Source organism: Octopus sinensis, linkage group LG1 (assembly GCF_006345805.1).
Source record: "Octopus sinensis linkage group LG1, ASM634580v1, whole genome shotgun sequence".
NCBI classification, from domain to species: domain Eukaryota; kingdom Metazoa; phylum Mollusca; class Cephalopoda; order Octopoda; family Octopodidae; genus Octopus; species Octopus sinensis.
Genome location: NC_042997.1, coordinates 102,061,696 through 102,086,695, shown reverse-complemented (window position 1 = coordinate 102,086,695; position 25,000 = coordinate 102,061,696). Strand labels below are relative to the sequence as shown.

The 25,000-nt window shown below is 34.1% G+C and overlaps 1 protein-coding gene across 4 annotated transcripts in view; it reads left to right on the top strand.

Annotated features, from left to right (window-relative positions):
• LOC115211848 overlaps nucleotides 1-25,000 on the top strand; it is a 279,433-nt gene that overhangs the window by 122,433 nt on the left and 132,000 nt on the right. For all 4 annotated transcript variants that reach the window (XM_036503398.1, XM_029780571.2, XM_029780579.2 and 1 more), the window contains exons 2-8: nucleotides 6,741-7,044; nucleotides 10,266-10,397; nucleotides 13,702-13,839; nucleotides 15,480-15,639; nucleotides 18,402-18,525; nucleotides 19,416-19,550; nucleotides 21,702-21,805. In XM_036503398.1, coding sequence (XP_036359291.1) covers nucleotides 6,741-7,044; nucleotides 10,266-10,397; nucleotides 13,702-13,839; nucleotides 15,480-15,639; nucleotides 18,402-18,525; nucleotides 19,416-19,550; nucleotides 21,702-21,805 — 1,097 coding nt within the window. The remainder of the gene's footprint in view (nucleotides 1-6,740; nucleotides 7,045-10,265; nucleotides 10,398-13,701; nucleotides 13,840-15,479; nucleotides 15,640-18,401; nucleotides 18,526-19,415; nucleotides 19,551-21,701; nucleotides 21,806-25,000) is intronic.

Here is a 25,000-nt window from a genome sequence, read left to right as displayed (position 1 = left end):
TGGATGATTTGACACATACATACATAAATACATACATACATACATACATACATACATACATACATACATACATACATACATACATACATACATACATACATACATACATACATACATACATACATACATACATACATACATACATACATACATACATACATACATACATACATGTTTGATATATTGGTTGATATGGCAGTAAAGGCTAAGAGACAGGCTTGAGAAACTTGGGAGGAAAGTGGTCATAGAAGAGCAGCTAGACAAGGGCATTTGGCTAAAAGTGAAGCAGAAAGGAAGAGAGCTTCACTTGTCCTAGAACATGAGGATCAGTGACAAAGTGTTTAGAATTTTGAGATAGTGTGTGAGATAGAGCTGAGATATCATTGGTGAGAAATGTGTTTGGAATGATGTGTATTATCTATTCCAGTACTTCATATAAAAATCTGCTCAGAAAAAGAACTATTTCATGTTGGATGTTTGATGTTTTAAACAATTCATGGAGTTGTTTAAAACAGCTACAATAGCAGCAAAATATTACTAACCATCTACTTTTTCATAAGCATATAACCAGTTTATTCTGCATTTGATGTAGCATTTGAATCTTGTTATACTTTGCCCCTGTAAAAAAAAAAAAAAAGATAAGAAAGAAAAGCTATTTTAACAGAGTTCTGATTCATTCCTGTGGAGACTGGAAAATTTCCAGAAAGCTATTCATATTATCATACTTGACTGCACATTATTAAGCTGTTTCATTGGCAGTGTTCAGTAGAATTTGACTTTACTAGATAGAATTCCATGTAGAATTTAATTACACACCTTACAGATCTGAGTTCAAATCCCACTAAGATCTACTTTATATTTTATCTTTCTAGGTTTATATTAACTGGTTCTTGTCACTTACTGGAATCTACACCTTTCTCCTAAAATTTGTGCCTTTCTCCTAGTATTAGAAATCATTATCATACCTTTCGCCTTTTCAGAGTCAATAAAATGAGTACTAGTCAAGTACTGAGGGGGTCTTTGCAATCAACTTCTCCCCTCCCCTTACAACTGCAGGCCTTTTACCAAAAGCTATCTTTTTATATTGATATATTTGCCAGGAATTCTGTTTGATCAACATATTAATAAAATTCCTTAGTAACTCATATTTTGCTTCACCTGGAGAGCTGCTGCCTTGGTTATATACAAAACTGTACTGGGACTCATATTCTTATATAAACACTAGCATATACAAGATGACACTGCATCAATTTTATTAAGCTTTTGTAAATAATACTAATTTTCCAGACCAGTTGCAACCAATTAAGGGCCTAAGGACACAAGCTTTGCAGAAATGCAAGTTCAATGGCTTACATTACCTTAATAACATACTACTGCAGCAAGATATATAATTTGCTCTAAAACTGTAAATGAAACTAAATGATCATATATCTCATATGTATGTCATAGATTATATGATAAAATACGATAAACTACTCTTGAAGGGCCACATGTTTGTACAGGGTAGCAGTTAAGTGAATATATCCTGTTCACAAAATATATGTAGTATTGTACCAATTTAATATATATTGTAATTGTCTGACAAACTGGAGATTGGTTTTGGCTTTAATAAATAGTATATATAACATTACATGGAGTACTGTTGAATAATGTATATTTGTGTAACATCATAACATGTTTGAGTATACTCAGACTTATGAAAACTTTTCATAGTGGAAATAGTTTTGAGAGAAAATTCTGCTCTTAGATGATGTATGAAAATACTTAGGACGATGAATGACATCACTGGATTGTAGGATTGATGCATTTCTGTGTTCTTTCTTGTTGATATCTACAAGTTAGTTAGTTAGTTAGGTCCTTCTTCTTGTACTAAAATAGTGAAGGCACATGGCTTAGTGGTTAGGGTATTCAGCTCATGGTCATAGGGTCATGAGTTCAATTCCTGGTGGTATGTTGTGTCTTTGAGCAAGACACTTTATTTCACAGTGCTCTAGTCCACTCAGCTGGCAAAAATGAATAGTACCTGTATTTCAAGAGACCAACCTTGTCACACTCTGTGTCATGCTGAATCTCCCTGAGAAATATGTAAAGGGGTATACATGTCGGTGGAGTGCTCAGCCACTTGTACAATAATCTCACGAGCAAGTTGTTCCGTTGATCATACCAGCTGGGACCCTCGTCATCGTAACTGACAGAATGCTCCTATATAAAATAGAATAAAACTATGTTTGTTGATGTGCATAGAGTTTGTCAAGCTAGAATTAAATAAAGTCATTCAAAGCAGCATTGAATAAAATATATTCATGTAAAATCATATTTAACATGTTCAAGTATACTTAGATAGGGATAAATCTTCCACTGCAGAAATAGACTTGGAAGATAATTCACTTTTTAGATGATATGTCAATGTGCTTTTAATTAAGCACTTTTATAAAGTTTTCCCTTGCATTAAAAAAGATCATAGAGAATAAATATTTAACTGATAAGGAACCTAAAATATATCATCTGTTTTACACATTAATCTTATATTCTGTAACTAAGTCAAAAATAATGGTACAAAAGCTGCAAATAGTTTATTTTGAATTGTTTATATTTTTGTGCTACAAAAAGAAGAGGACATTGTCCATTCTGTGAGAAAGATCACACAGCTTTCCTTCATTCTAAAGCTATCAACTATCTTTTAGCTTTTATTTATTTATTCATTTTTTAACATGCAGGATTCTGAGATTCATTCTTCATATTGTTGTTGCTTTCAAATGAAATCACCCTGCTGGCTATGTGAGCAGGTCATGATTACCTCTTCAGATTATAACCTCTGTTGAATAGACAGTCTCTCCTTAAGGTCTATAGTTCCATGCCTTCATAGCTTGGGTGGACCTGCTAAGGCATATATCCTGCTACCATAGCTACTGAATGGCCATTGTCACCGTTGCACCACTACGAGATACTGATATATATATATATGTGTGTGTGTGTATATATATATATTTATTTATGTATATGTACATATGTGTGTATAAATATTTGCATCTCTGCGTGCGCGCGTGTGTGTGTGTTTGTCTGTCTTTCTGTCTGATGTCATACATATTGTCTACTCTTGAAACAAGCAATAATGCATTTCAGTTGCCGAAAATTTTATCAAATCCGTTACCTAGATATACCCATATCTTATTGTAAACTAGTGTATGTCTTGAAAAGTACAGTTGTGGCTTTATGGAAAGAAACAGTGATATAAAATATTTACTGCTGCTGTTGGTGGAATTATTCAGTTAATCTCCAAATGTGCAAATCCTTTGTTAGTTTTATTACTACTTTGTTGTTGTTTAGCCTCAAGTCAGTCTTCATTGAGCAGACATGATCAAAAGCTTTATACTTGTGATCATCTCTTCTTTGCCAGGCTTTGTCTTTTCATTATCATTTTTATTTTGTTGTTGTTGTTTAGCCTTGAGTCAGTCCTGATTGAGTAAACCTGTGATCAAAGGCTTTTAAATTGTGATCAGCCTTTCTTTTATTCAAACACAATGCATACTGAAGACTACATTATCTAATTTATCCTTCATTTTTTTTTGTTTTGAAGGATAGGATCTAATTTGAGGAAGACTTAGATGCTGTTTCTTGCATGCTGAGTAAGAAACATGATCCCCTTGTCTGTTTGTTTTTATTACTGTTATTGTTGTTCAGCTCCACTTCAGCTCTTATCAAACAGACCTGTGGTAAAAGTCTAATAGTCATGATACTTATTTAAAACCCTTTTCTTCACTCCTTTTGACACTCAGCTATCTTTGCTTCTCTCCAGTAGAATCCCTGCTTTTTCCTTGCAACTTCTTTTCAAATTTTGCTGCACCATGTCATATGTTTCCCCAAGTGAAGACCTTTCACTCCCAAGTCTTGTTGGGTTTTGAATTACCATTGATGCTTCTGTAACTTTACCTTTTTCTAGCTATAGGTATCAGTCCTATGCAAACCAATTTTCACCTCTGGGAGAAGTGGTCCATATTACCCTGGCCTCTATCCTTTGACCTGTCCAGCATAGGAAGCACTACATGGAGTTTGCATTTTGCTGGCATAGCTCTCAATTATTCTCTAAACTAGTACAGTATTTTGAGAGAAAAAAATCCTTTTCTTAGAAAATACAAAAAATGTAAGAGTAACATTTTAACATAAGCTTTAGGTTTCTTTATTTAATTTATTTTTTGTGCATTATTTATTTCTATGAAGCTAAAGTTGAGTCATAGTCTGGATGGCTTGGTTTTAGCAACAACTCTGATTGAATCAACATTTCTGGACAAACTAAACATTATCCAAAATGCAGTGAATTCATGTGATATTTATGTTAGGCATAAATAAACTTTGGCAAGGCTGTCTATGACTGCTAGTTATTAATAAATACTTAAATTATTCTTGTCTGCTAAGGAATTTGATCTAAAATCACATGTAGTGACTAACACAATTGCATTTTGATAATCAATATAGCCCTTAACAACTCTTAAAATCATAGATCAATGATGGAGCTCTTACATTGTCATTCAACCTGCTAGAAATGGAAGGGATATCCATCCTTATATTGCACTATGTTATATCCACTTGAGCTGGCAGATTCATTATCATACCAGACAAAATACTTGGTGACAATTCTTCCAGCTCTTTACATTCTGAGTTCAAATCCAACTGAGATCAACTTTGCCTATCACCCTTTTGGGGGTCAATGTAAGCAACTAATCCCCACTTCCTAAAATTGCTGGCCTTGTGCCACAAATTTGAGATTATTATTTTATTATAAAACTATGAACTGTCAGGCATCAAAATCTTCCACCTTGCATATATGACCTGATCACTGAATCTCTACGTTTACTTGAGTTGCTAAGATGTCAGTTGTTGGCCAATTCTTACAGGCTTTGTGAGATTATTTTTATCTTCTTTCTCTTTGTCCTGTGTTTTCCTGTTTCTTTTCTTATTTTTTTTATTATCTCTTTCCCATTTCTTTTTGGTGATATCTTAGGCTTTCTATCAAATCCAACTTCACTACACACACACACACACAAATATATATGTCAGTGTGTATGTGTGTGTAAAGTAAAATGAGCTAAGAGGAATAACTCACAGTGACCAATAGCATGAATTTGGACAACAATGACATAAAATTGTGTATTAAATACCATACAAGATAAACTATTGTTTTGTTGAAACCATCTTTTCTTCAAGAGTAGGTAAGCCAATGCCTAGTATTTATTGCAACCAGCTCCAAATGAGAAGTGCCTGTCAAGGAAAACACTCAATTTTGTGAAGTAACATGCCATGGACTATGGAGTTAAGCTTAGATAAATGTAGAGAGAGACCGCAATGTTGCCTGTATAATATGTATTCATTTATTTTCTGTTACTTGTTTCAATCATTTGACTGCAGCTATGCTGGAGCATCACCTTGAGGAATTTTAGTTGAACAAATCGACCCCAGGACTTATTTTTTAAAACCTAGTACTTATTCTATTAGCCTCATTTGCTGAACTGCTAAGTCACAGGGACGTAAACACACCAACACCAGTTATCAAGTGGTGATGGGGAACAAACACAGACAAAATGACACACACACATAAATATATATACATATATATAAGGTGGGCTTCTTTCAGTTTCCGTCTACCAAATCCACTCACAAGGCCTTGGTCAGTCCAAGGCAACAGTAGAAAACACTTTCCCAAGGTGCCATGCAGTGGGACTGAACCTGGAACCATGTGGTTGGGAAGCAACTTCTTAGAGGACCTATGACTGAAACAAGTAAAAGATAAAAGATATTATAGACTTTCTTTTCTGTGTAAAATTCTTTACAATTTGCACCTTATGTAATATTAGTTTCAAATTTTGGCACAGTGCCAGCAATTCTGGCAGTTGATCACATTGACCCCAGTGCTCAACTGGTACTTAATTTTATTGACCCCAAAAGGTAGAAAGTCGAAGCCGACCTTGGCAATATTTGAATTCAGAGCTTAAAGATGGATGAAATGCTGCTTAGCATTTTACCTGGGTACTAACAACTCTGTCAGCTTGCTACCTTGCACCTTATGTAATATACAACAACGTTCTTTTTGCAGCTGATGTGTAAGTTTGTTGCAAAAATGGTGCTATCATGGCACATATGTAATGCCTTCAAAATTGCTCCACATAGTTAATGTTTAACCTTTTTGATACCAACCCACCTAATACACCAGCTCTGGTTCCAAGATACAAACTTCCTAAATTAAATTAAAATCTTACATCAAAATTCTTGTTTATTTATGTTCCAAACACCAGCTTAACAAATAGAAAGTTGCTTTACTAAATTCTTCATTATCTTAATTTATTTTCTAAAAATAAAGGCAGTGTATCTCATTAGAAACATTGTAACGAAAGAGTTAACCTTTTGTTACAAAATTTTTGCCTTTGTTACAAATGTACTGTCTTTGTTTCAATTAATTTTCAAAATAATGAAAAATATATTTAAATAATTTCATCAATAGTAAGATAGTGTTTGGAATGTAAATTAGCATGAAATTTTGATGAAAGGCTTTGATTTAGGTCAATTTTAAGCAGGAAGTTTGTATCAAGAATCAGGCAGTATCATCCAGCATGATATCAAAAGAGTTAATACTATCATTTCTTGCATTCTCAAATTCCATTTATTTATTTATCTGTTTACTTATTTATTTATTTGTTTGTTTCTTTATTTATGCATTTATTTATGTTTATTTCTATTCTTTTTTTTAGAGTACAGCCAATGCCGGAATACGGATAGCTTATCTTGATGAGTCTGACCTTTGTCTAAGTGATTCCGACCAATCTCATAATGACAATGTATCCATACCTGAACCATACAGTGAAGTTGTTCCAGAAGTGACATCTCCTGATTACTCAGAAAGCAGTGTTCCCATTCGATACTATGAAACAAATCCACCAAAAGATCCTGAAGGATGGCAGAATCAGATAGATTATTTCTTCTCAGTGAGTTCATTGGCGCTAAACATCAGTTCGATCCTACACTTTGCATCATGTGCTGCTAAAAATGGTGGAGGTTAGTTGAACATTTTCTATTCCTTTATTTTATTAAAGAAGTACCTTCCATTGTTGTCATCATCATCATCATCATCATTTTAACTTCTACATTACTATGCATCAATCAAATAGAATTCACTGAGGCAGATTTTCTCCAACCAGTCGCCTTTCCTTTCATCAAGTTGCTACTGTTTCGAAGAAGTGAGATAATATTTCTTCCTGGTCAGATATGCTTTCAGGAAAGATCTGGAAGTGAAAGACATCACTTGTGCATGTTTATAATCGTCATACAATGTCAAGACACAGAGACACAAATACACAACACACCTGCATATGCACATGTGCATACATGCCCACACACACACAAGCCTGTCGTATACATATATGTATGTGTGTGTGTCCGTGTGTATGTCTTTGAGTCTACGTTTATCCCCACCACCACCACTTGACAACCAGTGTTAGTGTGTTTACATTTCCCATAGCTTAGTGGTTTGGTAAATGAGCCCTACAGAATAAGTACACACACACACACACACACACACACACACCACATATATATGCATTAGACTTCTTTCAGTTTCTATCTATCAATCCCCACTTATATGACCTTGGTCAATCCAGGGCTACAGTATGTCATTTGGCCAAGGTGTCATGCAGTGGGACTGAACCCAAAACCATGTGATTGGAAAGCAAATTTCATAACCACGTAGCCATGCCTGCACTCATCATATAAAATATAAAATATAAAATACAAGCATTAATTCTAATATATTTTGAATTTTATCAGATCAAGACACTTCAGTGGAATTTGATAATTATTTAAAAAACTAATCTTAAATTTGCAGGTGCTATTACATTAATTATATTTTGTTTTGACATATGGATAATGATAAAAATTTGAATTCAACTACAATGAAATTTTGTATTGAAATACACCATGTGAACCTGATTATCCCTTCAAAATCAACTAGCTGTTGTTATCTCACCCAAGTCAGTTCTGATTAAACACACATTGAATTACTAGGGGCAATGAGTGCTTTATAGATATTGTATGACTGTGTGGTGAGGCTGTTGTGAAGCTGTTTGCTTCCCAATCATGACAGGGCACTGGATGTCACCTTGGGCAAGTGCTTTCTACTATAACCCTCAAATGACAAAAGCAAAAGCCTTTGCTGGATGAATAGACGGATGTTGAAAGGAACCTGTCATGTGTGTGTGTGTGTGTGTGTGTATGTGCATGCATGCTTGCATGTAAGGTGTGAGTGTGTGCATACTTCCATGTAATACATGTGTATGTGTCCATGAAATACATATGTATGTGTGTGTATGTGTGTATATTCACAACCTCAGTACTCCTTTATTAAATACCAGTATATACCAATTGATCAATATTCACTGATCTGATAAGTTAGTATTTAAGTATATAATATGTATAAATATTAAACTATTTCTAAATAATTTCTTTTCCTCCCTCTATTGTGATAAAAGTTTGGTATATAATCTAAAGTATTCATAAAACTTTTTATCGTTTTTTTATCCTTTTGTTATAATATTCTTCTTAATAATCCTTTGAATAACCCTAAACTTTAACTTTATACAATATGGCAATATTGCTTAAAATATTTAACTATAGTACTACATGATAATATTTCCCCTGTTTCATTATCAATGGTCTGCTAGTGGCCAGCCCCCTTAATTGTCAGCTAACATCTTGATTTAAGTTTTCCTTTACCAAATCTCATGATATTGCTTCAAATAAATCTTGATTTTTATGACTATACTCACCATGATTTCTATCGACTCCCTCAGCCCTACCCCTAACAGACACTGCCCCTTGTTCTCTTGGCCTTAAATATACAAGGATTTGACAAAACTAGTCTATAAATTAAAACTGACTCCATAAAACAGTGATAAGCAAAATCTGTAACAAGTCTTTCTTCCTGATACCTTAGTAGCTTCTAAGTGGAAGTGAAAACAACATGTTCTTTGTCTATCTCCTTAACTTCTTGGAGATTTTCTGTAAAATTTTACTAATGTGTCCATCTGTTTTAATTTAATTAAATTCTATGTCTTTGTGCAGCTGAGGAAAGCTCTGCACTTAAATTGATGTAATGGTTGCATTGTTCAATTAAATGGAGTTGCATGAAATGATCGAATTGCATTACCTCTGGATATCCTTGTTGCTTATTTTGATTCTAATCACCTTATTTTGAAATTGTATGGATAATACCATACTACCCAAACGATATATATGTGTATATATATATATACACACACACGCACATATATATATATATATATATATATATATATATATATATATATATATATATATATATATATATATATATTATATATATATATATATGTATATATATATATGTATGTATGTATGTATGTATGTATGTATGTATGTATGTATGCATGTATGTATGTATATATATATGTATATAATTATATATGTATGCATCTAGAAATGTATATATGTACATGTATATATAAGTATATGTATATATATGTATAAATAAAAATATAGGGTGAAATTAATTAATTTGGAATAATCATTAATTTCACCAAGTAGATTTCGGCATGTAAAAGCCTCATTCGAGGAAAGTTTAAGTAATACTAAGTAATTAAGGGTTTAGCAACGATTTGCCTCACCACACACCGAAATTTAGAAATAGCAGTCAAAGAGTTATAACTCTTTGACTGCTATTTCTAAATTTCGGTGTGTGGTGAGGCAAATCGTTGCTAAACCCTTAATTACTTAGTATATGTATAAATATATATACTGAACAGTGCTATGAAAGCATACTTAATATTGGGGATTAATTTATATACATACATGTGTGTGTGCATGCACATGCATGTAAGTATGTGTATTTTATATCTCCTTGTTTTCAATAGTTGTCAATAGTTGTCAATGAGTGTTACTATCATACAAGCAGTGTCATTCATTTCTAATATCCTGCAAAAATATGTCTGACTAAACAGAAGAAGGTTAACAACAAGAAGGGCATCAGACCATAGAAAGTCTGCTTCAATAAACTCCATTAAACTCATGCAAACATGAAAAAATAGACATTAAAATGATTGTGGTATGCAATCAACTTATAAGTAACCAAGCTTGACCATTTTAGTTTTAAAATTATATTTTTAAAAGCATTTTCTCTTGTACTCTCCATATTTTTTATGTTTGGAAATTAAATGAATGTCATATTATTTTTCTTATTATTTCAGGAGCATTCTGTGTTGCCTACCTAGTTCTGATGATGATATGTGGACTGCCTCTTGCATATCTAGAAACATGTATAGGTCAATATGCTAAAGGAGGACCAGTTATTGTTTGGAAGATCATGCCAATTGCTAAAGGTTATTTCATTAGCTTTTTCTCATTTCATATGTTTTATATAGCTTTAGCTAAAATGAAAATATTTCTTCTACAGTATTTGTTACAAATTTTTGTTTCAGAGAGAAATACATACTGTTACTATTCACTGGTTTAGTTGGTCATATTGATTTGGAATATTTATATATGATATTAAATTATGATTTAGTTACTGTTGTTGATCTTGACAATTCAAATGTAATATTGGTTTCATATTTTGGCACAAAGCCAGCAATTTGGAGGAAGAGGTAAGTTGATAATATCAACTCCAGTGTTCAACTGGTACTATTTTATTGGCCCTGAAAGGATGAAAGTTAACATCAACCTTGGCAGAATTTGAACTCAGAACATAAGGATGAATGAAATGCCACTGAGCATTTTGCCTGGCATGCTAATGAATCTACAAGCATATCGCTTTACAATTCATATGAATATTGATTTCAAATTTTGGCACAAAACCAGCAAGTTCAAGGGAAGGGGAAAGTCAATTACATCGACCCCAGTGCTCAAGTGGTACTTATTTTATTGACTCCAGAAGAATGAAAGGCAAAATCGATCCCAGTGGCATTTGAACCCAGAATATAAAGACGGACGACATGCCACTAAGCATTTTGCCCAGCATGTTAATGATTCTGCCAGTTTGTCATCTTGTAATATTAAATGACATTTTATTATTTAACATATTACATTAATTTGGATGGGTCTTTTCCTTGATTTGAGATTCACTTATAATACCAACTGCTTGATACTTTAATGGGTTCTTTATTTTGGAAATTTATCATGTAGTATTGATTAAAATAGGTTTCACTAACCACACCAAGTTTACCAGCTATGAAGGTGATTTTTTGTAGCCATTAAAACATTGGATAGAATATTTGATGCTTTTTGAATCAACTCTCTTCACCCTGAGTTCAAATCACAATGAGATCGGCTTTGCTTTCAATCCTTTTGTGGTCAATAAAATAGTATCAATCCTGAACAGTAAGAACATCAAACAGATGCCTCTTGCAGAATTTGTTCCAGCTCTTTGTGTTTTGAGTTGAAATCTTACCATAGCCTTATGTATGGGTGGTTGGCTTTATCTGTCTCTTGGTGCTTTGAGTGCCCTTTGGTGTTGACTCTGTTGTAAGCTTTTGGGCCAGATCTCTCGATACTGTCTTCTCTCCTCCTCATCCATTTTTGAGGCCCTGTAAATGGTCATGGGCACATTTCACTAAACTTTTTATCCTTATTTGTTTTTGGGGCACTGCCTTGAAGACTTTAGTTAAACAAATTGACCCCAGTACTTATATTTTTAAATCTGGTAACTTATTCTGTTGGTGTCTTTTGCTGAGCCACCAAGTTACGGGGACTTAAGCAAACCAACACTGGCTGGATGGGAGACAAACACACTCACAATGGCATACACTTGCCCAATGTACCACACACTGAGACTGAATCCATAGCCACATAGTTGCAAAATGAGCTTCTAAACCATACAGTCATGCCTAAAAATCTCTTACCTTCTTTCAGTAAAACATTTTGTAAGTCCTTAAAGGACTGAATTAGGCAATAGAATAGCAAATCAAATAAGCTAATTGTTTGAGAACATCATCATCATCATTATCATTTAACATTCATTTTCCATGCTGGTATGGGTTGGACAGCTTGATAGGAACTGGTAAGGCCAGGGGCTGCACCAAGTTCCATTGTCTGTTCTAGTTTCGTTTCTATGGCTGGATGCCCTTCCTAACATCAACTACTTTACAGAATGTGCTGGGTGCTTTTTATGAGGCAACATCACCAGTGCTTTTTATGTAACAACAGTGCATTTTTCATGTGGCACCAGCAACCACACCAATGATTTTTATGTGGCACCTTGGTTTTAGGATCTCAATTTTGTTGTGGTGGATGAGTCTTCTCAAGTACAATCAAAGTGTTACTTACAAAATCAGTATTTCAAATTACTCAAAGTTGATATTATTCAATTTTTATTGCTATCAAAATTAATATTACGTTTTTAAATATTGTGATAACTATTTAAGGATATCATAAACTAAGAAATATAAGACACCCACTCACCACTAAAATACAGATAAATGCTAATATAAAAATACATGGGTTTAACAGAAAATTCTGATAACAGCTGCTTACATGTATCCTCATTAATGGGGGATTTGAGTTGGGAAGAATTATAACCGATATTGGGAAATCATAGTTTTCAAAGTATAGATATAAAAACCAAACCAAAAATAATTATCATGGAAGTAAATAATATTTTATTTATTTATTTTCTGTGTATTACTAATCTCAACTTACAAATTCTTGGAATCTAATGGGAACATATAGAAATACCTTATTGTAATTTTGGAAATCTATTTGAGAAATGAAACAAAATTTTACCATTACCTTTATGAGCATTGTTTTTGATGCAGTTTTTTTCAAGCTTGTATGGGTTGGACAGGTTTATAACATACATTTATTTTTTTATATAATGGTGCTGCATCATCTCATCCAATATTTTTATATTCCATCTAATGACTTGTTTTGTACCATTTATTCAATAAGCAACTTTTTTGTCAGATTAAAGTAATGTGGCTTTGTTTTAGTTTACAAATTCTTATTATTTTTGTTTCAATTCAAAGATACATTGCATTTGATTCATGAGGGAGTTTTCACTCATTATCAATCACCTGATGTTTTTCACTTTTGCCAATTTGCCACCTTCTCCAATGGCGTCAAGCCAATTGAAGTTTTGTGAGTGGATTTGGTAGATGAAAACTGAAAGAAACCCACTGTATGTATGTATGCATGTATGGTTGGATGGATGGGTGCATATAACTATATATATATATGTATGTATGTATTTGTGTGTGTGTTTGCATCTCTTTGTCTTGACATCACATGATAGTAATTATGTGTCACTGTGCCACACAAGCAGTGTAATTCTTATCCAATTTTCCATGAAAACTTAGGCGCAGGAGTGGCTGTGTGGTAAGTAGCTTGCTTAACAACCACATGGTTCTGGGTTCAATCCCACTGCGTGGCACCTTGGGCAAGAGTCATCTACTATAGCCTCAGGCTGAGCAAAGCCTTGTGAGTGGATTTGGTAGACGGAAACTGAAAGAAGCTTATTGTATATATGTATATGTATATATATGTGTGTGTGTGTTTTAATGTTTGTATTTGTTTATTTGAAATGTAACCATTGAAAAAATATGTATTGCAAAAACGTAATCTAAAGGTTTTTTTTATTTTTTGTATCATTTGAAACTAATTTAAACAAATTTTCTTTTTCTTAATTTATAGGTCTTAGCTGGGCAATGTTAGTGGTCACAATCCTTATTGCCATGTATTATAGTGTTATAATGTCTTGGAGCCTTTACTATGCTGGGATGTCCATTATACAACCTTTGCCATGGATATGTAGTAAAACATATACAAACAGTGAGTACACTTTTTTTTTCCTGTTGTGTGCAAACTCAGTTTTAACATCAGTCAATGAAAGGATAAACTGCACCTTCTATTTCATATGAAAGGATAGACTGAACTTTATATTTTTTTTAATGAAAAATTTCAGAGCAATTAATGTAAATTTCTATTCTTTAATTTGACTGTTCTGTAAATCTAAATGCCAAATGCTCACTTCTCATTCAATTTTATATCCACCTCACCCTTACCTCTTCTTTTCTTTTCTTTTTTAATGTCTTTCTTTCCTTCTTCCTCTCTCATTCATTTTCCCCCTCCTTCTTGTTTATGTTTGAGTTCACATTGTCTTGCATTCCCCTTCAGTTGCAGCCAGTTTCTCAATCGTAGGAGGTATAAAAGTCTAGCGTATTTCATTTATTTTTCTCCTGTTGTCTTTACTCTGAGAAAGAAGTATGTCTGAAAGGTTGGACACAGGAATTTCACTGTACTCTTTTTGTCACTTTTTCTAGATAATACAAATATTGCCAATGCAGATTTACCACCAGTTTCCATGGTTTCTGTTTCATCTGTTTTATATTTTCAATAAAGTTATACCAATAACTCTTGTAAACACCATTTAAAGTGTTGAAATATAAAAAGGTTATTTCTAACTGAAATGCTAATGACCCTATTTCTCAATGGAATTATATTTCCTATAAAATTATTTCAATATAGCATGTTCTTTTTCGCTTTGTTTTGTTTTTCTTTACATAAAACATAAATTAAAAATTTATTATTTCCTGAATATTGAATCACAGCTCTCATTTGAGAGTTGTTTAAAATGGCTTTGCATGAATATAATTATAACTAGATTTTCAGGAAAGGCTGTGTGGTTGGGAAGTTTGCTTCCCAATCACTTGGGTTTGAGTATAGTCTCAACATGTAGCACACTGGGCAAGTGTTTTCTACTATACCCCTGAGCCAGCCAGAGCCTTATAAGTAGGTCTGGTGGGCAGAAACTGAAAGAAGCCCATTGTATATGTATATATATGTTTGTATGTGTGTGTGAGTATGTGAATTTTTGTGCCTCTTTGTCTCAATATTGTGTGATTGTTGTAAATGAATGTCATTCATTTCCAATATTCTGCATAAACATGTCAGGCCAAGGGGAAATATTGACTTGCTTGGAAACAGGTAAGGGTTGATGACAGGAAAAGCATCTGGCCATAAAAAAATCTACCTTAAAAAACTCTGCCAGACCCATGCAAGCATGGGAAAGTGGACATTAAATAAATGATGAAAATGATTAAAAAGGACTATTTAATTATTATTTATGTCTTCATTTTAAGAATACTGATCTATCACCATCTTTTTAATTAAATAATCATCATCATCATTTAACGTCCATTTTCCAAGCTGGCATGGGTTGTACATTTTGACAAGCGCTGACCAGCAGAAGGGCTGTTCAGGCTCCATGTCTGTTTTAGCAAAGTTTCTACAGCTGATGCCCTTCTTAACACCAACCTTTCCTAATACTAACTACAAGTTGTAAATCTTTTCCGAAGTTACATCTCATGTGTTTTACTATACATTGCAATTTTCAAAAATTTCTCTTTGTTTCATAAATATGTGATATCTTTGCTCAGTGTAACTTTTTAAAAATTACTCTTTTCTCACAGGCAACAATCCCCTTTGTGAATCCTCCTTCCTTATGTCACATTCATATAAACATCACCAAGAACTGAATCAACAGCACATTAGTTTGTTTCATCATATAAATTCAACAAACACAAGCCTTGCAACTGCCCTCTATAACTTACCAAGTGGCATATACTTTCAGTAAGTCATTTGATTGTCTTCATTTTTTTTTTAACTGAGCTCTATTTATTCCAATCTAGAAGAATTATTCTGATTTCATTATGAAATAATTTGAATCAAATGATTGTAGACAATTTTAGAAATAATCTCAAATACTCTCATAGCCTTTTGAAAATAATTTTCAATACTGGCTTTATTGCTTCATTTCTTTCAACCCTATGCATGTCCTCAGCACTCTTAGAGCAACCACTCCCACTACAGACTTGGTCATCTAGGTAGTGGAAGCTATTAACTACTTCTAGTTTCTTCCCCTGGCATGTGATGAAATCTGTTTTCTGTACATATTCACTGTTTATTGTCCCTGTGCATCTGCCACACACAAAAACTATCTTCCCAGTTAACTGTCCTTTGATATTGCTGCACCTTTTATGTGTCCATTGCTTACACCAGGTACATGGTATGGAGTTTCTACCTACGCCCTTTCTACAGATCAAGTAGGGCCATCTACCTGAAGGGGTTTGTGATTTGACAGCCTTCCTACTTACTAAGACTCTGGTTTTTGCTAGGTTAACCCTAAAGCCCTTCAATTCTAGAGCTTGTTTCCACACCCTAAACTTTGTCTCTAGTTCTGGCAGTGACTCAGCTAATAGAGCAAGGTCATCAGCATAGAGGAGCTCCCAGGGGCAGCTTGTCTTGAATTACTTTGTTATTGCCTATTGAAGCCTCTAAATACACTTATCACATTGTGAGGGAGACTCTGATAACAAGATGTAAGAGGCAGTGATGGTGAAAATATGAGAGTGATCAGATCATTTGGGAGATGGTAGATGGATTTTTCAGTCATATAAGATGAAAAAAAAAATTTTAAGTATCTCTTAAATTCTTTTCCCTAATTTCTTAATTTCAAATTCAAGTACCTAATCCCACTAAATATTAAGAAATGATTATCTCCTTTATACTAACTGTCAGTTCAGGAACACCACATGTCAGAAAACTTAGATATATTGCAGTTTTACAATATATTTTGAATAAAAGTTATAAAATATAATCAAAATAACTGAGGATGTGATTGAGATATGTCAAGAGGCTTAAATCTTAAGTCGTCATTTAAGATAATGAGAAGATTAAAAAGAATATTGGGTTGGCCAAAAAGTCTGTCCAGTTTTTGTCAACACTACATGTCAAGCACTCTAATAAGTCTGTCAGTCTGTCCTTTGTGCATGTGCACTCATTAGATACTCAACACTTCAACGTAGTTCAATGTGAACTCGCAATGAGACAGGTTGCATATTGTGTGCTGAGGATCACCTTGAAAGTGGAAAACCAAAACAAACATTACTGACAACTCAAGATTTTCTATTTCAAAAAAAAATAACAGAAAAACGTGGAAATCTGCAAGAAGATATGTGCTGTGTACAGAGAGAATGCCACTACAGAACATATGTACCAGAAGTGGCTTTCAAGACTTTGATTGAGAAATTTTTTGATTCAAGATGCACCTTGCTCTTGTTGGGCAACTGATATTAATAGTAACACCAACTGCCTTTATACAACCAAGATGATTGCAGATATTCCCCAAATATTAAAATCAAGTGTTGAAAACCACCTCCATCAACTTGGCTACATCAGCAAGCTTGATTTTTGGGTCCCACATCTATTGAATGAGGCTAACCTCACCCAACAGATTTTCATCTATCCGACTCGTGGCCGATGCCAGCACTGCCTCGACTGGCTTCTGTGCCGGTGGCACATAAAATACACCAATCCGACCGTGGCCGTTGCCAGCCTCGCCTGGCACCTGTGCAGGTGGCACGTAAAAAGCACCCACTACACTCACGGAGTGGTTGGCGTTAGGAAGGCCATCCAGCTGTAGAAACATTGCCAGATAAGACTGGAGCCTGATGCAGCCTTCTGGCTTCCCAGATCCCCGGTCAAACCGTCCAACCCATGCTAGCATGGGGAACGGACGTTAAACGATGATGATGATGATGATTTATTGCAGAAACACGGACAAAATTATCCTTTTATAAGGTGAATGATGATGAAGGATAAAGACAATGCAAAGCATGAACAATCATGGGAGAAGTGTGGCAAACCAATGCAAACAACCTCTAAAGCAGGACTTCATCCACAGAAAGTTATGCCTCCAATTTGGTGGGACTGGAAGGGTGTTGTCTTTTATGAGCTTCTTCCCACATACAGGACCATCTATTTGAATGTGTGCTGTGACCAGCAGGACAAATTAAATGTAGTGATCCACCAGAAATGTTCAGCATTTGCTAATCATAAAGCCATTGTCCTTCATCACAACAATGCCAGATCACACACTTTTTTGTAGACATGACAGAAGTTACTGAGGCTTGCCTGGGAAGTTTTGCCATGCCCTACATATTCACCTTCAGATTTCCACCTCTTTCACTCTCTTCAAAATCCACTGAATAGATAGACTTTCAACTCTGAAGAGGATGTAAAAATACATCTGAAAGAGTTTTTCACAAGTAAAGACAGGAAATTCTTTGAGCAAAGTAATAGATCTACCTCAAAGATGGCAAATGATATTGGGATGAAATGGTAACTATATCATTGATTGAATAAATTACTTTAAATTTAAAACTTGAGTCTTATTTTCAGTTAAAAAACTGAACAGACTTTTTGGCCAACCTAGTATGAACAGAACAAAGTTTATTTATTAATTAAAATAAAATAATCTGTTGCTTTTTTATTAATTTCTTATTTAAAAATTAATCTTGCTTATTTGGAATTAATATTTCTTTTGTTGTTAGGCAGACACTGCTACTCCAGTCAGAAAAATCTATCTCTGGAAACTGGCAACTTGTTCTCTGTCTCCTTGCTACTTGGTTACTAGTATTTATAATACTTATTAGAGGAATACAGTCAATGGCTAAGGTAAGCACACTGGAAAATGTTGAAAACTAAAATTTTCTCCCTTTGTAATGTTGTAAATGAGATAGCTATTGAAATTTAATGTATATATGTATATATAATTTAACAGAACCATTAGCACACCAGGCAAAATGCTTAGTGGCAGCCTAAACCAGACTTCTGTGTCTATTTTGGCAGAGTTTTTAATGGTTGGATACCCTTCCTAATGCCAACACCCAGCAGAGTGCTTTGGGTAAAAGAAGATGCAGGAGGATCAGTTAATTATCATTTTATTCAACATACTTGATTCACACTCCTATTGCAGTGGTCCTTCAGTTTTTCTAAACCCTGTAAAAGAACTCAGAAGGTTGGGCCTCCAACAAGGCCTTTCGTGATACCCTTAAAGTCAGGAACTTTTCAGCATCCCCTCATATAAGGCAAAGGAGATAGCTGGAAGTATTGTAACAAGTTGTTGTTTAGCTCCAAGTCAGCCCTAACTAAACCAACCTAGGATCAAATGTATTCCAGCCATGACCAACCTGTCTATTTGCAGACATTGAATTTTGTAGTACTTTATCAAAGTCTTACAAAATCCACTGCATTCTTCTACTTTTAAGACACGAGGGTGTAATTTAAAGGAGACTTGGCTACTATAACTTTCAGGTTGAGCAACCACAGAGAAGCAACAAGTCAGAAGCAATACCTCATTGCTGTTTTTAATTTCATCATCCTTGGTTCCAAGTTCAAATTTTGGTGGGTTAACATTGACTCAAAAGCTGCAAAAATATTTACCTTAATTATATATACTTAATTAGCTTCAGGAATATACCTAGTGTATACATCTGAAGTTCTTGCAGGTGATAGCTAATTTTAGTAACTCTTAATAATTCTTTTCTTTTATCATTTCATTATAGATTATGTATTTGACAGCAATACTTCCATATATTTTGGTCCTACCTCTCCTAATTTGCATTTGCATGTTAGATGGTGCTTTACCTAGTGTAAAATTTTTTCTTACACCTGGTTGGGATGCATTACAGAAACTACAGGTATGTAATCAACTATTCACAAAATTCAATAGAAAACAATTTATTTCATTTATAATCACAAAAGAAGACCATTGTCTTTTCTTTTATTTCTTTCAATCACTAGATTGCAAACATACTGGGGCACAACTTTGAAGAATCTAATTGACCAAATAACCCCAGTGTAATGTTTTTAAGTTTGGTACTTATTCTGTTGGTCTTTTTTACCAAAGTGCTAAAGCGTTAAGTTATAAGGAAGTACATTAGCCAGTAACAGTTGTCAGTGGTGATGGTGGTGTGGTGGTGGGAACAAACACTCACACATAACCATATACATTTCATCATCATTATCATCACCATTTAATGTCCACTTTCCATGCTGGCATGGGTTGGACAGTTTGAGTGAAAATTGGTAAGCTGGGGAGCTGTACTAGGTTCCAATTCTGATTTGGCAAGATTTCTATGGCTGGATGCCCTTCCGAGCATCAACCAGTCCAAGAAAGTAGTGGGTACTTTTTACATGCTACTGACATGGGTGCCATTGACTTGACACCAGCATCGGCCATGACTACAATGTCTCTTAGCTTGACAGCTCTACACAAGCATGGTATATCACCAAAGGTCTCAATCACCTGTTACTACCCCTATGTGGCCCAATGATTGAACGGTGCTTTTTATGTGCCACCGGCACAGGTATATACATATATATATATATATATATATATATATATATATATTATATATATATATATGTATATATGTATGTATATATGTATGTATGTATATGTATGTATGTATGTATGTATGTATGTATGTATGTATGTATGTATGTATGTATGTATGTATGTATGTATGATTGTGTGTATGACAGGCTTCCACATAGTTTTGATTTACCAAATTCACTCTTACCAAATACACAAATAGAAGACACTTTCCCAATCTGCCATGCAGTGGGACTGAATCTGAAATCCCATGGTTGCAAAATGATCTTCTTAACTGCACAGCCATGCTTGTAGTATTTTGGCTTGAAAATTTATGTTTATTTATCCAAAAGTAACAGTTTTTTGTTATTTTTTAGACAGTTAACAATGTGAACAAATATCGTTTATAACTTTAATTAAATTAAAATTCAGTATTTTCAAATCTTTGACATCAATGAGGTGTTCATCCTTTTTGTGTTTTAGCTAATCTGTTAACTTTACAAGTAACACAGTTATTACTGTAATGTAATTTCATAGTTCCATCATATAGCTCTAAATTGGTCTCAGAAATCTGTAAACAACCAGCTTCCTCTTCGAACTGACAGCAAGGAAAATCAAAGGGAACAACCATGCACATAAGATAAACACTAATGTATATGGTGAATTATACACACCAGAATTAAATTGTTAGATGTCATAGTGGTTGGGCAGAAAGATTAAATTATGAAGCCAGAGATCATCAGGGGAAGAAGGTTAGAAAAATGATCAAGAAGAAAACATGCAATTTACAGGAATGATTTGACCTATACAATACGAGTGAGATCGTTGCCAGAGCAACAAGCTGGCCTTCGTGCCGATGGCATGTTAAGCACACCATTCAAGTGTGATCATTACTGCGTCGCCTTACTAGCATGTGAAATATTCGAGCGAGGTCGTTGCCAGTGCCGCTGGACTGGCTCCTGTGCAGGTGGCACATAAAAAGCTCCATTTGGGTGTGGCCGTTGCCAGTACCATCAAACTGGCCCTCGTGCCGGTGGCACGTAAAAGCACCCACTACACTCTCAGAGTGGTTATGCTAGCATGGAAGCGGACGTTAAATGATGATGATGATGACGATGAATACAGAGAGAAACAAATGTAAATTTAATATGAAAATGATAGCTGAATTTACTCGTTATAATGTTTTCAAAATGTATTCTTTGTCATATGTTTTCAAAACACTTTTGACACTGGTTTACCTAAGACTGCCCCTGGTCCTATGATACAAATTTCTTGTTTTAAAGTGATCTAAATCAAAACCTTCCATCAAAATCCTGTTTCGATTTCTACTCCAAATGCCAGCTTAATAACGACAAATTTATTTAACTACATTCTTCATTATTTTTATAATTAACTAAAAGAAAGAAGTGTATTATTTCTACAGAAATATAATAACAAGAAGGTTAACAAAATATTATCACTCTATCATTTTCAGGTGTGGTCTGATGCAACTAAACAGCTTTTTCTTTCATTAGCTCTTGGTACAGGGAGTATTTCAGTTTTAGCTGGTTATACTCATTTTCACAGCAACTGTTTTAGGTAAGTTCATTTATTTTTTTTTTATTCATTTCTTAATAAAAATGAAAAACATTTCATAACTCAACATGTAAGCCATTCACTGAATTTATTAAGTTATGGAAGTTTAAAAATAATATCCAGTCTTTGTTTAAAGTTAATATTAAGGACTACAAAATACCAATCAAAGAATGCAAACCAAAACTTTGTGAGTGTAATATGGTTGTCAGAAACTGTGTGGAAGCCTGTCAGAAAGAGCATTCCTATTTCGGTGGTGGTAGATTTAACTTGGTTCAAATCTGCCCTTAATACTCTACTAAATTGCAAAAATGACAAGAACAAGAATTCAGGCCAGTTCTGCAGTCTGAAGATGATTTCCTGCATGCCTTCCACCAGTCGCAAAGACCCTAAAAAGACCATAAGCATTGCCTTACCTTTTCTGACTATAACATAAAAAAATGTAAAGAAAATATATTTTTAAAAACCCAACATGAAAGAAACTAGCTATAGAAGGGAACTGTATACAAGGAATGTCTATTACAAATCTATAATGTCTTTTAGAAGATTTGATTTGTCATAGATTGTATCTCCTATTTTTCTGTGGTCTGGCTTGAATGCAAATTTGAAGGTTTGGTCTTCTTCTCTGAATGATGATTTTAAATGTATGGTCTTAGAAGCAAATTATTATTAACTATATCCTACCAAGTACTTTAAATCCATTCTGCAGATTTATAGCTTTCCTGATTCTTCACTAAATAAACTGTCTATTACCATCATTACAACCCAATTATTTAGTTCATCTTGCTGGTTGTTGTGGTAGCATATGATTAACTAGCTGATTCACTATTTGTCCATCTGGCTAACTGGCCAACTAAGTAGTTGATTTGTTGCTCATTGGCAATTTTACATATCATATAAAAAATTATTTTGCTCTATGGTCAAAGTATCTTTGTGATTGTATGAAGATTGCAGGCTGAGCTGGGTCAAATAGCCTTTTAGAAATATTTTGATAGTATTAAACTAAACCATTAATATTGGATACATTATTAATAAATTTTATAGAAAACATAAGATCTTTAGTGTAAGAAGAAAGTTTAGATTAGGAACATCATTGTCAATGGTAGGCTTAATTCATTGCCAAGGTCAACTCCATCATCTCACCCTTGGATGCCTTTAGTAGACTGGATCTCACTTTGAGGATAACTTCCTCCTTTCTTTCACAAGCTTTGAAGATCTTATAAAGGGTTATGGGCACTACTGTTCCATGTCTAATTAAGCCAAAAGCAATTTCTTTTTTAAATGTTTGACTCTTGTGAATTCTTATAATTGTTTTAATACAGGTTTTTTCCACACTAACATTAATTAGACTGGTTATATGATTAATATTTTTATTTAGGTTTCTAGGTTTCTGACAATAAGTCCATTCAATGAAGAGAAGTGGTCTCAGAACTAACTTTACCATTTCTTTCCAGTTCTTTCTTGGTCTGCTTGTACAACAGAAATATTTCGCCAACAATACTTTCACTCAGTTATTTGTAATTCATCAACAACACGTAATTGAACCAAAGTAGTCCTCTCCTGCAGTTAATAGCTTCTGATGCAAAAACAAATCATTTGTACTCTTCTTTCCTGTAAATCAACATTGCACACCTAACATGCTATACTCATATCATTTCTCTCCAGCCACTGAAGATCATTATACATCTTCCATGGTTTAATATCAAATAGCAGTACATATTTTATGTATGCTTCAGAGCATCAAATTTTCCTAAAGTGAGAGAATTTTTTCTATTTCCAATAAAAGGAATAGATCCATGAACCTCTGTCATCCTATTCTTATCATAAATACTATAATTTTACCACATCTAAGCCATGCTCTGTAGTAACTGTACTGTATTGCCTAAGTAGTAGAACAAATCTACAACTTTTGGTTTTTAATTCAAGATTGTTGCTTCTGTGCATTTGAAGTTCCGATTCCCTACTGAGACTCTGTTTGTGATCTCACTGCACATCTTATGTATCCATTGCTTACAGCAATATTTAGTATTAAGTTCATTCTGTTACCTTCCATTTCATTGAACAAGGCTCTCTTCCTAGAATGCCACAGGGTTCTTCTTTTCTATCAAATAATACTCTAGTCTTTTTTCATATTTAACTTTAAACTTTCTGACTTGACCACTCTTCCATGTTTTGAACTTTTCTATCGCTCCTCAATAGATTCTATAGGGAGAACCAGATCATTGGCATATAAAAATTTCCAAGGATACCCAGTTCTGAATTCCTGAATAATTACCTTAAAGACTATGATGAAGAGAAGATGGATAAGAGCAGGTCTGTTGGAACTCACCTGTAAACTAAGATGTTCAATGATTCATTAACCATACTCATATTGCTTGGCAGCTTTATGTTCTGAAGTACTCTCCTCCTCTACTCATTCCTCTACTGTTGATCTTCTGAATACCCACCTGGCCAGACAGCATGGGAACCTTGTCCCCTTACAGTTTAATTTTTTTCACCAGAAATATAGCATCCATGATCCTTCACTTAGGCACCAGCCTGAATTTCTACCTATCCAACCTAACTTCATTTTTCACTATTTATGATATGTCTTCACCCTACTTACATAAACTGATCTGTACACTGTGTCTCTCTAATTTTCCTTGTCTCTTTGAAGAAAGTTTGTTATGTTTCTACAGGAAGGAGCCATAAACTCCCATTTTACACACACGTATAAGACAATATTTGATTTTAAAAATAACAATAGATCTTTTGGTATCCATTTCTGGTAACTTTGCCAGATGATCTGATACCTGCTTCTGGTTGCCAGGTGAATTTAAGGATGTAAAAATGAAGGGATTACTCACACACACATTCACACACACATATGTGTGTGTGTGTGTGTGTGTATGACAAAACATCTATAATTGGTTTGCATTCAAGAACTATAAGCTAGTAATCTCATGCTAGTAATCTCGTACTGCACAATTTAACTTCTACATGTATTTGCACTGCTGCTAGAAAAATATCTTTACAGGATTCTAGACTAATTTTGAATTTTCAAGTTAGTAACAGTTTCACACTGAAAGTCATTATTCATCAATAACGTTAATTAAGTTATTGAAGGATTGATTTATCTCAGATTTGTCTAATCCTGCACCTTCAGGAAGTATCTTCTACTATAGCTCCTGACCAACCAAAACCTTATGGGTGGATGTGGTA